We start from the raw sequence: 10817 nt of genomic DNA on the forward strand, positions 1-10817 counted from the left end.
GACCCTGAATCGAGAACAAATACTCCTTTATTGTAGGGCCGAGACCCAGGGGTATCTTCATTTCGCTAGGGCGAGACCCACCGAGGATAACAATGTAAGACGAAGTAAAATAAAGAAGAGTACTCAATAACACCACCCAGCTGACGCAAAAGCCCGAAAGTTCGCTCTGCTAAAAAATCAAACCCATACTGGACGCCACCTGCAGGCTGTCTCGCTCGCTTGCTCCATAAGATAAAGGAGGAAAGGAGGACAAATCAACTCAAACCCATGTTGACCTCGTCTCCTAAGCCCATTTCACGCTCTGCTCTTTCCGTGCCCCCGGTCGCTCGGGTGGCCCAGCGGTCTAGTTGGTCCTGGGCATGAGTGACCTCCTTCTCTCTGAGACTGCCGTCTCGGCTGCTGTGGCTGGCGCTCCCTGAGTAATTAGATAGCTTTCGCGTGTGCGGGACGCTAATTGGTCTGGTTGGGGGCTTGCCAGGTGGTGTGTAGCTGGTGGTGGATTTCAGTTTTCCGAGATCTACGGAGGAGTTATTCGTGGACGTCGGTGGAGCAGAGGAGATGCTGCTGGCTTTGTCGCTTACACTCTTCGTACTTCCAAACCAACGCCGTCTGTGGGTCTTCGATGAGGTGGATGGGGCAAGACTCTCCGTATCGGCGTCGACTGTTGAAGCGTCGGGGGTGCCAGATGCCTTCTCCTGTTCCAATGACTGAGTTATTCCGGACTTGGTTTCCACCGATGTGCCCTCTGCGGACGTGATCTCAACCAGTTCAGCGTCACGGCACCACTTCCGACGACGGGTGTACCGGTCCCAGCCATCCTGGCCGCGTCGGCCGTCGTTCCACTGTTCCCCTGGTGTTAGTGACACATGCGCCTGATAGGCTTCTTTGGTTAGTGGCTCTCACCTTATTATCATAGTAGACCCAGCCGCCACCATCGGCCTTGGAGTCGGACTTTCCACTTGATTCGTCGGCACCTTCAATATGCCAATCACTGTTTTCGACCCACCGCCACTGGGCATTCCCATTCTCCACGCCCGGCAAGTCAAAAAACTCCTTAGGTGGGACCGGATTCAAATGCTCGTCTGTCCAAGCAGCACGCTCAGAAGGGAACAGAGAATATGTCCAGCCGATTCCGAGCCAACGGCGTTGGTTCTCATAGATAACGAAGGTGAATCGGACGCCCGAAGAGTCCCCCCGACGCCTCGTTGCTATGTTCACCGCATGGCCATGGCTTTGCATCAAGCTTGACTGTGTTTTATCAACATTCGAAGAGAATGAGAGCCCCGTGATCATAGAACATATCCAGCGGATGGTCAAGGATCGCCAGAGGATGACGCGGGATACCCTTGCCGGTCGGGAGTGGTAGGTGAGAATAATAGTGCCAACGATCATGATGACACGGCGAGTGGTAATTAGGTAGACGGGTGGAAGAGTTAAGGCGATCCAGATGGGGGTAACAAAAAGGATTCGAAAGAATAGGGTCGTAAGAGCCGGTCGCGTGGTGGCAGACGTCGCCGTCCTTTGCGTGGATAAGAAATCGGTAAGTTCCACGAGTGGCTCCAAGAGAATGTTACACCGTGTGGTGAAGGTCCTTAGAGTCTCCACGATTTCGTCCAGTGTTTCATGACGATTGGGGGATTTGTCTGACACAGCTCTCTGATGGCCTTGCTTCTCACCCAGGTGAGCCCTTGATGACAACGGGGAGTAGCGTCTCCAGTACATGCCCAAAATGAGCCCGATCACCACCAAGAGTGGTCCGGCCCATAGGAGGATCACATCGCCATAGAGCACCACCATCCAGAAGGCTGCCACCAGCAAGAAGCTCTGCCACCCATCTCCAGTCGTCCATGTAAGCAAACCCGCAAGTTTGTTCAGCGGCAGAATAAACGGATGCGAATAGGCCAATGCACGAGTGATCTGAGGAGGAGTGGCTACGAGCAGGGGTGATTTGCGATGCACGATGATGCTGGAGCGCTGCCTTGATGTCACAGAGGAGCCGGAGATGGTGGTGGGTGAGAAAGCAGCGACCGTCGGAGGCTGAGAGTCAGCATGGTCCTGCGCGGATGATGAAGGGGCCATGGAATCTATCCACGGTAGATCTTCTGTCGCGACATCAGTATCCGGGGAGGAGGTGGATGAGAACTACCAGGTCCACGTGGACGAGATTCCGAGACGACTAGGAGGAGGAGTGGGAAGGTCGGGACTCGTGAGAGCCAAGGAGGAGGGCATCTGTTGTATCACGTACCGAGAGCTGCCATCCAACAACAGAGACGTCATATGCATCCAGGGTCATTGCGGGCGGTGAGCGGGGGAAGGGAAAAGGGCAAGGGAGAGAGGGAGGGAGCGCACGATTAATGAGGGCCAGACCAGACCAAAAGATGGGGTCAGAAAGAGCGGCAGGGTCCAGGAGGGCAGATCATCTGCGGGGATCGAAGGGGACTCGCCTCAGATCCGCGGGTGCAGATGAAGCTTTTCGCCTGCTGTTCGGGAACATGTGACAGCCTGCCTCGCTGGGCCGTACCGTATCGTATTTATCATCTGTTCCTGTGCCGGGGGAGGTAATGGAATACCGTTCGTGACGGTCACGGCAGTATGGATGGTATGCATCTCCCCCGGGAAGTACACAATAAGTACTCAGTACTTTCGGAGGTGTAGCTGGAGGGACGGACGGAGGGGCCAGTCCTTATTGGAGAACCTTCAGAGACAAACAGATTTCCCACTGAGGTGTCACGCAGGGGATGATACTTTCTATCTCAACCAATTTCGCAAGGTCCATCTGCACAACGAGTCATCATGCCCCAACATGGCAACTTGGTAAATATTACCTGCAACAGCGGTTCAGGAACCAATCCGGGGCAATGACTGCCTCAGGCCAACAACCGGCATCGGACTAAAGCCGCTGCCGAATTTTTCCCTCTCCGTCTGATTCCATCGCCATCTGGTCCGCACCCGCAGCACCCTTCTTGACAGCCAGGGCCTCCCTCCACTGCGTGCCAGTCTCATCATTTGTTGCTCCTGGAGCCTCGATTAATTCTTTGGAGTCGTTCATCGGCACACAAACCCCATCACCATGGTATGTGGAGAACCTCACCCCCCGTGAAAGCTATCCAACTTTCCGTTCGGATCTACATCAATGCTCAGGTATACTGACCTTGTTTCTTCCCCATCTTCCAGGCTCACCGTATTGTCACTCAAGTCGTCGTCACGGGCGCCCGTGTCTTCGGCAAGGCCTTCGCCGAGGCCTACAAGCAAGCTTCCGCCTCATCCAAGTACGCCGCGCAGACGGGCAAGAAGGTCGGCGCCAGCATGTCTTCCGGATTGTCTCTCGATGAGGCATGCAAGATCCTCAACGTCAAGCCCCCGCAAGGCGGCGAGGGCAACGTCGAGCAGGTGATGGAGCGGTTCAAGAAGTTGTTCGACCTGAACGATCCCCAGAAGGGAGGCAGTTTCTACCTGCAAAGCAAGGTTCTTCGCGCGCGCGAGCGGTTAGAGATGGAGTTCCGACAGGCCGAGCGCAAGGCTGCCGAAGAGAAGGAGCTGCGCGATGGTTGGAAGCCCAAGGTCTACAAGGACCGGTGAATGCGGCCCTTCTACCTAGGGCACCCCGCTCGAGTTCTTCAGGAATGACTGATGGTTCTCGGGCTGCCTCTCGGAGATCTTGCGTTTTCGATTGATTCAGGCTCGGCTTATCCGTATGGTCGCAGCAATCGCGCCGACCGTTCGAAGCCCATTAGCGATCTCGTCGACCTCCTTTCTTATCCCTCTCGGTTTTCGCGGCATAGCATGGCGTTTTGGTGATTCCAACATTGAGATTGGAAAGAATTTTAGATTCTCATATTTATATGGCGGGTTGCATCTCAGCGATGCAGATGGACCCGGGAAGTGCGAGGTGGCCACCGAAGCCAGGGCCGTCCTTATGGCGATGGTAAGGAGGTGTCCTCCGCGGGGCCATCTGACTTGAGACGATATCCATTTGTGTACATTATTCGAAAGACGAAGGGCTTGCGGGCCAACAGGGCGCAAGGTGGACTTTTTACCCTCGTCCCCCTTGTGTCCATTTCTTTTCAGTTCTTAATGATCCCTTCTCCCCTCTTGCGTCCTACTCGGAGGATTTATACCTGTACTTTAGTACCCCGAAGCGATTGCTTGCGTGGTCATATCGTGGCTGGGCGTTGTGTACAAATGTCAGCATCATATACACAGACCGGAGTTCTCCATAACTTAACTGCACTCGTATAGCCAACTATATGGCCTGCGACTCTAGATGTCCTGCACTGAAACAAGATCTCATCGGGATCCGCCATCGCGGAGCTGAACGGGGAATTAGTGGCCCGCGAATGTCCCCTCCCTCCCCTCCGTCACTCTCTTCTCCTCGTTCAGTTACGATCCCCGGGTTCCCAAACGACTCTGACAAGACGAGCAACATTAAGGTATTAACAATAACTTGCCCCTTATGGACAGTTTGACGTCAATACCAACCCAAATTATGGTAGTAGTAGTAGTATAAGATGAGATGGCCTATATCTAATCTAGGTTTTTATTGTTCGAAAGCTTGTCACACCCAATATCACAAGCCCACACTCCACAGAGCATGAGTCGAAGCTACCACTCTAGTCTACTAACGGTTCTAATCTAGAGTATTTACATTCCGATGTGCCTTTATTCTTTACAGTAATCTCGTCCCATCCTTCCGGTCACTCTCAACATTGCAGCTTGCAAGCCGGGCCAGCCAGCCATCTTGTGATTACACCATTCATGCAGATGACGAGGAACAGGAGGTACTGCCTGAACCTATTAGAGCCCGGGCAATAAATTCCTGCTTGGTCATTTTCCCACTGTCTATGAGTACCTTGGTCTCCTCTATCTTCTCCAAGGCTTCATCATACTTATCTAACTCATTCATCTTCCTCTCCGCGAATGCCTCTAGCTCTTCTACATGGTTAAAGGCCTTCTCGCGCCTCGTCTACTTGGCGCCCAGATGTCAGCATAATTACGTAAAAGAAAAACTGCGATAATCATTGAAGCTAGAAGAGAGGAGCATGTACAGCCATATAGCTCCAGAGGCTTGTAACCACTTAATAAGACTGGAAAGCTCTCTCTCTTTATAGTCTGGCATTCTTACCTCTTCTTCCTCTAAAATACATATAAAGATATCTAGATATTTAAAGTACCGTGTAGCAATCTTAGGTGGCTTATCACCCTGGTAATCCCACGTGCTATTAACAGGCTTGTCTTAAAGAAACCACCACGGTGCTGAGCTGAACAGCTAGGTAGGCCCAATATAAAACTACTCGAGATCCACTACTCTAATAACCATGAGATCTTGCCTGCTACAGACAATTAGGTCCGCCAAGCCAAGATCATCACAAATCAGCTTGAACTTGCAACGGTCATACTTCGCGTGGACTAAATCAGGTATCAAGGTTTAGAAGATCTTGAACGCTACATATTTATTTTTCATATTATAGAAACCAACCGTGGAATTCAGCTACTGAACAAGCTACTCCCAATCCTGCCCGGCAACATATTAAAAGTATTCAGTCGTTGTCGTAAATCCTTAGGCTCAGTCACCTAGACACTATTTACTTAGTTAACCCACTAGACCAGTCAGAATATCTCGGAAGAGAAGAGGAAAAAAAAGCAACCAGACATACCAAATATATTAACTCCATCATTCTGTAGAATACTATATGCCTTAAATATTAGGGGCTATGGCGGTATAGGGCTTTAGGCTTCTGCCTATGGTAATACCAGACTACTAATCCGGAGCTTGAAAAGCTGAAGCAGAAAATTCACCAACTGCCTGTAGATAAGTTCTATATCTGGTATTACGAATGTCCTCTTTGATAACTCTAGTGGGACAATCAGTATTGGGATCCTGAAGAAGATCGCTCAGGCTTACACCATCTATAAAGTCCATTATGATAAACAGATCCAGACCAAGTAGGTTGCTGGCAGCGAGACCCCACACCCAAACTCGCGGGACGGGAATCGTAATCTTATTATAGATGAGATCCAGAGCCATAACCTCCATAGCCACCTTTTCATCAGCGTAGTCGTCACAGACCATCCCCCCATGAGGGAAACGAACCATCCAAGCAGTGCCGTCCTGGAAGACTATCTTCATTCCGGCATTAAATACCCCATGGTGAAAGGGACCGTCCAAGTGACAGGAAAGTTTCTCAACATGGAATGTTGACACCCACTGGCAGAGACAGCCCATTCGGTGGGACTCATTCACCTTGTCAACCCACAGTTGACCTTGCACCTCGTGAACGACATCGATCAGTGCGTTGGTGTCCATACCATCAGGGAAGGCCTCAATCCATATTCCTTGAGGGCGAGCAACTTGGGTGAGTGAATGAGCCGGCCGAGAGGCGTGTGGACGAAAGAAGGGGGCCAGCCCGTGCCTGAGGTGTCAGGTGTCACGGCAGCATTTTTATAGTCCTGCTGTTGGACAGCTTCGTTTTTTTTTTTCTTTTTTCTTTTCTTGTTTTTTTTTTTTTTTTTTTTTTTTTGGTGCTTCGTTCATCAAGGAAACTCCTTGTAACCACAGCTGCTGATAGACAGCATTTTCGAGATGGATGCGCATCTCCACACTTCCTAGAACCCTTATAGAACGACTCGAAGGATGACGGGCTTAGCGGATTGTCCACGGCTATTGAAAATGGTCGTCTAGAGTGACCGATTACTTGCACTTATCGGCAAGTGGGCCCGCCGGGCTGGCCTCCTGATTTGATGCCATTCCGCAATGGACAGGTCCGGGGGCTCTTCATAACAAGAAGAAGACTCCATGTCACGAGATCCATCCGAGCAGTACTTCCTGTTCCTCCTTCCATCATGTCAAGAACACGACGGCTTCTTCGACGGGAAATCACCTATTCGTTTGCCAAGGAAGAGGAGGTCAACATTCTTCATCAACTGTCTTACTATGATAAACAGAACAGGTTCTTTTCTCATCTCAACCATCACCAACGCTGGATCAAGAACATTGTCGCGCATCATCTGAATTTGAGCTCACCTGATGCTTGTCATGTGTCAAACGTTGAGTCTTGGTTACACGGTAGCTTCAACGTTTGCATTCCTGTCACTGTCTGCACTAGAAGTGCAAAGCAGGTGATTCTTCGACTCCCGCTCCCTTACAGGGTTGGGGAGGAGTTCATGCCGGGCAACGGAGATGAGAAGGTCAGATGTGAGGCAGGGACCTATGCATGGCTCCAAGAGAACTGCCCGGACGTGCCAATTCCAGGGTTATATGGGTTTGGTCTGTCGACTGGGGAAACTGTATGAAGACTCATGCCCGATCTCCCCCTACCCAGCTAACTTCTCTTGGTTTACTTGCTTGGAAAACTTGCCGCTCCTATACAAGTGGTTTCACTCCATCAGGCGTCGGGTTTTCGCATGGCTAGGGTATCCGACTCCATCCAGATACGTTCCCCACCCACCCAAAAGAGAGCAGGGCGTTCACTTCAACTATCTGCTTCTCGAGTACATCGAACCAAGCCGGGGAAGCATGCTTTCGGACACATGGACCGATCATCAACATGACATCAGATTACGGACAAATCTTTTCCATGGCCTTGCCCGCATTCTCTTGAGTATCAGCCGAATCCCCATTCCCCGGATTGGCTCGTTTCTCATCGACCACAAGGGGTTCTTGATTTTAGCAAACCGGCCACTCTCCATCGGCATTCAGCAGCTGGAGAACGGACATATTCCCACAGGCATGCATCGTGACTGCACATACTCCACTGTTGACTCTTACGTGGCAGATGTGCTCACATTCCACGACAATCGGTTTCGGTACCAACCAAACGCCGTGAATGACCTCGGAGACTGTGTCTTCCAGCTGTCCTCCCTCTCCGCGATGCGAACCATATCCAAAACATTCTTCCAGAGAGAACTTCGGCGAGGGCCCTTTGTTTTCTCACTGACGGACATGCATCAAAGCAACATCTTCGTTGATGCGGACTGGAATATTACTTGTCTAGTGGATCTGGAGTGGGCCTGCTCTTTGCCGATTGAGATGATTCGGCCTCCTCACTGGCTCACAAGCATGGGTGTTGATGAGCTGGTGCTATCCGAGTATGACAAACTGCGGACCGAATTCATGGACGCCTTAAATGCCGAGGAGCAAGAAATGGCAGAAAAGCCCAACTCGCCCCTCCTCTCGGACGTTATGAGTAAAACATGGGCAACAGGCACCTTTTGGTATACACTGGCGCTCTCCAGCCCCTCCGGTCTATTCACAATCTTCAAACAACACATACGACCACTATTTTGCACAGAATACATTGAAGAGTTTAATTTGATTATGCCTTTTCTTTGGGACAGGAATGTGGGACGCATCGCAAGTCATAAACTTTCTGATAAGAAAGAGTACGACCGCCAACTCCAACAGGAGTTTGGTGTCGAATCTCCGGTCTGATTTCTTTCAGAGAGTGACTTTCTAAGAAGAGCCTTTTAGTTTACCCTCTTCCTGGTGGAGGTGGGCTTGAATAGCCCTACCTAGAGTCCGCACTCCTCTGTTTATCTAATCTTTTCAAGGTACATTTGACCGGCCGGCTTTTAAGAGGTCAAAAACAGGTCAAGAAGATCTCATCATGCTTTACTCTAGTAAACCGTTATGCGAAGTACTCCGTACTAGGATCTCATAGTTCAGATGGAAAATAGTTCTTCCACGGTTCAGATTCCACGCGGAGTTAATTCCAGACCCCGCCGACCCCCGCGCGGGCAGGGGGAAATGCATCCATTTCTAGTCTGAGGGGCAGTCTTTTCAGCGTTGTTTCCACAGTCCTCACAGTTTTCACTATCCAAGTATAGACATCTGACCCCTCCATCTCCCACACTTACAGCGTCGTCTACTTCACCCCCAAAACAAACCACTGCAATCACTCAAACAGACAGAAACATGCCCCGCCCCTCAGAACGCCTATCGGCGCATCTCCCGCCGCTGGTCATGGGCACCGCGACCTTCAACAACCAATACAACCACGATCCCTTCGCCCTCCCCACCACCGAACTCGTGCACCGGGCCTTCTCCAGCGGGATCCGGGCCTTCGACACCTCCCCCTACTACGGCCCGGCCGAGGAACTCCTCGGACGCGCCCTCGCCACCGACTTCATCCGCACCCACCACCCCCGCGAGACCTACTACCTCCTCACCAAGGTCGGTCGCCTCGCGTCTTCTTCCTTCGACTACTCCCCGCAATGGGTCCGCCACAGCGTCCGCCGCAGTCTCCGTCGTCTGCACACCGAATACCTCGACGTCGTATACTGCCACGACGTGGAGTTCGTGTCCCGCCAGGAAGCCCTCGATGCGGTCCGCGAACTGCGTCGTATTCGGGATACCGAGGGGACGATCCGCTACGTCGGGATCTCCGGGTATCCTGTCGACGTGCTGAGTGAGATTGCGGAGTTGGTGCTCCGGGAAACGGGCGAGCCGCTGGATATCGTCCAGTCGTATGCCAATTTCACGTTGCAGAATACGAGGCTGTTGTCGCGGGGGCTGCCGCGTTTGCTGGCGGCGGGGGTGGATGTCGTGCCGAATGCGTCTCCGTTGGGAATGGGGTTGTTGCGTCGTGATGGTGTGCCGATTGGGAGTATGGGTGATTTTCATCCCGCGCCGGATGGACTGCGGAATGCGATCCGGGAGGTTTCGAAGTGGGTGGAGGAGCAGGGGGAGAAGTTGGAGGTGGTGGCTATTCGGTTTGCCATGGAGAGTTGGCTGCGGGATGGGGCGAGGGTTGGGGCGCTGGGACCGCCGCTTGCGCGTGCGGTGGACGCCGCGGACTCGGAGCCCATCTCTGTCGCGAATACGGGTACTGGAGAAAGGCTCGGGGTGAGTGTCATGGGCGTGAGCAATTTCGGGGAGTTGGATGAGACGCTGCGAGTCTGGCGCAGTATCGTGGATGGGTTGGAGAGTCGGGATGAGTCGAAGCAGGCATCGCTGCAGCCCTCCGCGGCGCAGGGGCCTGGTCTTTTGACCCCGTCAGAGGGGATCATTACTGATCAGGCTTGGTCGAAAGACCGACGTACTCGGATCTTGTCTCTGGCGCAGCATATCCAGACGATTCTGGGCCCCGAGTGGACCGACTATGTCTGGGATAGTCCGGGGCCGGACTTTGTGAATGTGTTGCCGGCTGATCATCTCGCGGCACTGGAGAGAGATGCTCCGCAGGTTGCTGCTGCTGATGAGTCCATGGTTACTCCGCCTTTGGATGGTTGATAGAAAGATACCCGCTGATGCTGCGTAATGTCATTTTCTGTGGTTGAGTTATGTGAAATACGCAGACTGTCATGATAGTGACAGTGTTAACATCCTATTGCTTTGGACTTCATCCCGCTTTGTATAGAGTGGTTACAATGCCAGTTGATCCTAGCAACACATGCATCTAGAATAGTCCTCTGACTTCATCCGCACGTGTATATGAATAGTTATCACCCAAACCCAACATGCATTACTAGCCAAGCTGTCAGACCCGCAAAATGCAACTGAACATCCAAATGAGCATTACATCTCTCTCACACAGGGAGTGACACACAGAGAGACGGGGAGAGAGGCATCCTTTCCAAGCTTCCTCTCCAAGGACTCGCATCTAGCGCTCCCTTGATGAGAAGGATATGGAAAGGGAGTAGTATGATCATCACAAGAGACGTAATCGTCTCCATGACAGACCAATTCGATTCGATTTGCTTCTAATTCAATCTCTCTGCTGCTGCCGGTGCTACTCGAAACAGACTGGCTCTAGGCGATGGATAATTCGTTCTGTGGAGGAGGCCATGCAATGCAATGCAGGCAATCACAATAATATCGG

At 51.9% G+C, this 10817-nt stretch overlaps 5 protein-coding genes across 5 annotated transcripts; 3 read left to right on the plus strand and 2 right to left on the minus strand.

The window, feature by feature from the left end:
• Positions 1 to 254: 254 nt before the first annotated feature.
• BO80DRAFT_456412 (PEX28-32 family peroxisomal membrane protein) lies at positions 255 to 2258 on the minus strand (the record flags this gene model as incomplete). The annotated part of the gene is made up of 3 exons (XM_025722168.1): positions 255 to 842; positions 904 to 2102; positions 2246 to 2258. 3 exons carry the CDS (start codon positions 2256 to 2258, stop codon positions 255 to 257), a joined length of 1800 nt encoding a protein of 599 aa, XP_025574037.1.
• Positions 2259 to 2930: 672 nt separating this feature from the next.
• On the plus strand, positions 2931 to 3827 carry BO80DRAFT_121657 (import motor complex subunit PAM16). Its single transcript, XM_025713502.1, has 2 exons — positions 2931 to 3073; positions 3175 to 3827. Exons 1-2 carry the CDS (start codon positions 3071 to 3073, stop codon positions 3577 to 3579), a joined length of 408 nt encoding a protein of 135 aa, XP_025574038.1. The 5' UTR covers positions 2931 to 3070; the 3' UTR covers positions 3580 to 3827.
• An 87-nt stretch (positions 3828 to 3914) lies between these two features.
• On the minus strand, positions 3915 to 6304 carry BO80DRAFT_456414 (uncharacterized protein; the record flags this gene model as incomplete). Its single annotated transcript, XM_025722169.1, has 9 exons — positions 3915 to 3952; positions 4783 to 4958; positions 4995 to 5216; positions 5247 to 5266; positions 5306 to 5330; positions 5525 to 5571; positions 5668 to 5709; positions 5752 to 5769; positions 5801 to 6304. The coding sequence occupies 9 exons, from the start codon at positions 6302 to 6304 to the stop codon at positions 3915 to 3917; spliced, it is 1092 nt and encodes a 363-aa protein (XP_025574039.1).
• Positions 6305 to 6822: 518 nt separating this feature from the next.
• Positions 6823 to 8428, plus strand: BO80DRAFT_466024 (uncharacterized protein; the record flags this gene model as incomplete). The annotated part of the gene is made up of 2 exons (XM_025722756.1): positions 6823 to 7284; positions 7334 to 8428. Exons 1-2 carry the CDS (start codon positions 6841 to 6843, stop codon positions 8426 to 8428), a joined length of 1539 nt encoding a protein of 512 aa, XP_025574040.1. The 5' UTR covers positions 6823 to 6840.
• A 311-nt stretch (positions 8429 to 8739) lies between these two features.
• BO80DRAFT_426381 (D-arabinose 1-dehydrogenase (NAD(P)(+)) ARA2) lies at positions 8740 to 10407 on the plus strand. The gene has a single exon (XM_025719756.1). It carries the CDS (start codon positions 8912 to 8914, stop codon positions 10226 to 10228), a length of 1317 nt encoding a protein of 438 aa, XP_025574041.1. The 5' UTR covers positions 8740 to 8911; the 3' UTR covers positions 10229 to 10407.
• Positions 10408 to 10817: the final 410 nt, after the last annotated feature.

The sequence above is a fragment of the Aspergillus ibericus genome (genome assembly GCF_003184845.1).
Source record: "Aspergillus ibericus CBS 121593 unplaced genomic scaffold BO80scaffold_27, whole genome shotgun sequence".
Classification (NCBI taxonomy): domain Eukaryota; kingdom Fungi; phylum Ascomycota; class Eurotiomycetes; order Eurotiales; family Aspergillaceae; genus Aspergillus; species Aspergillus ibericus.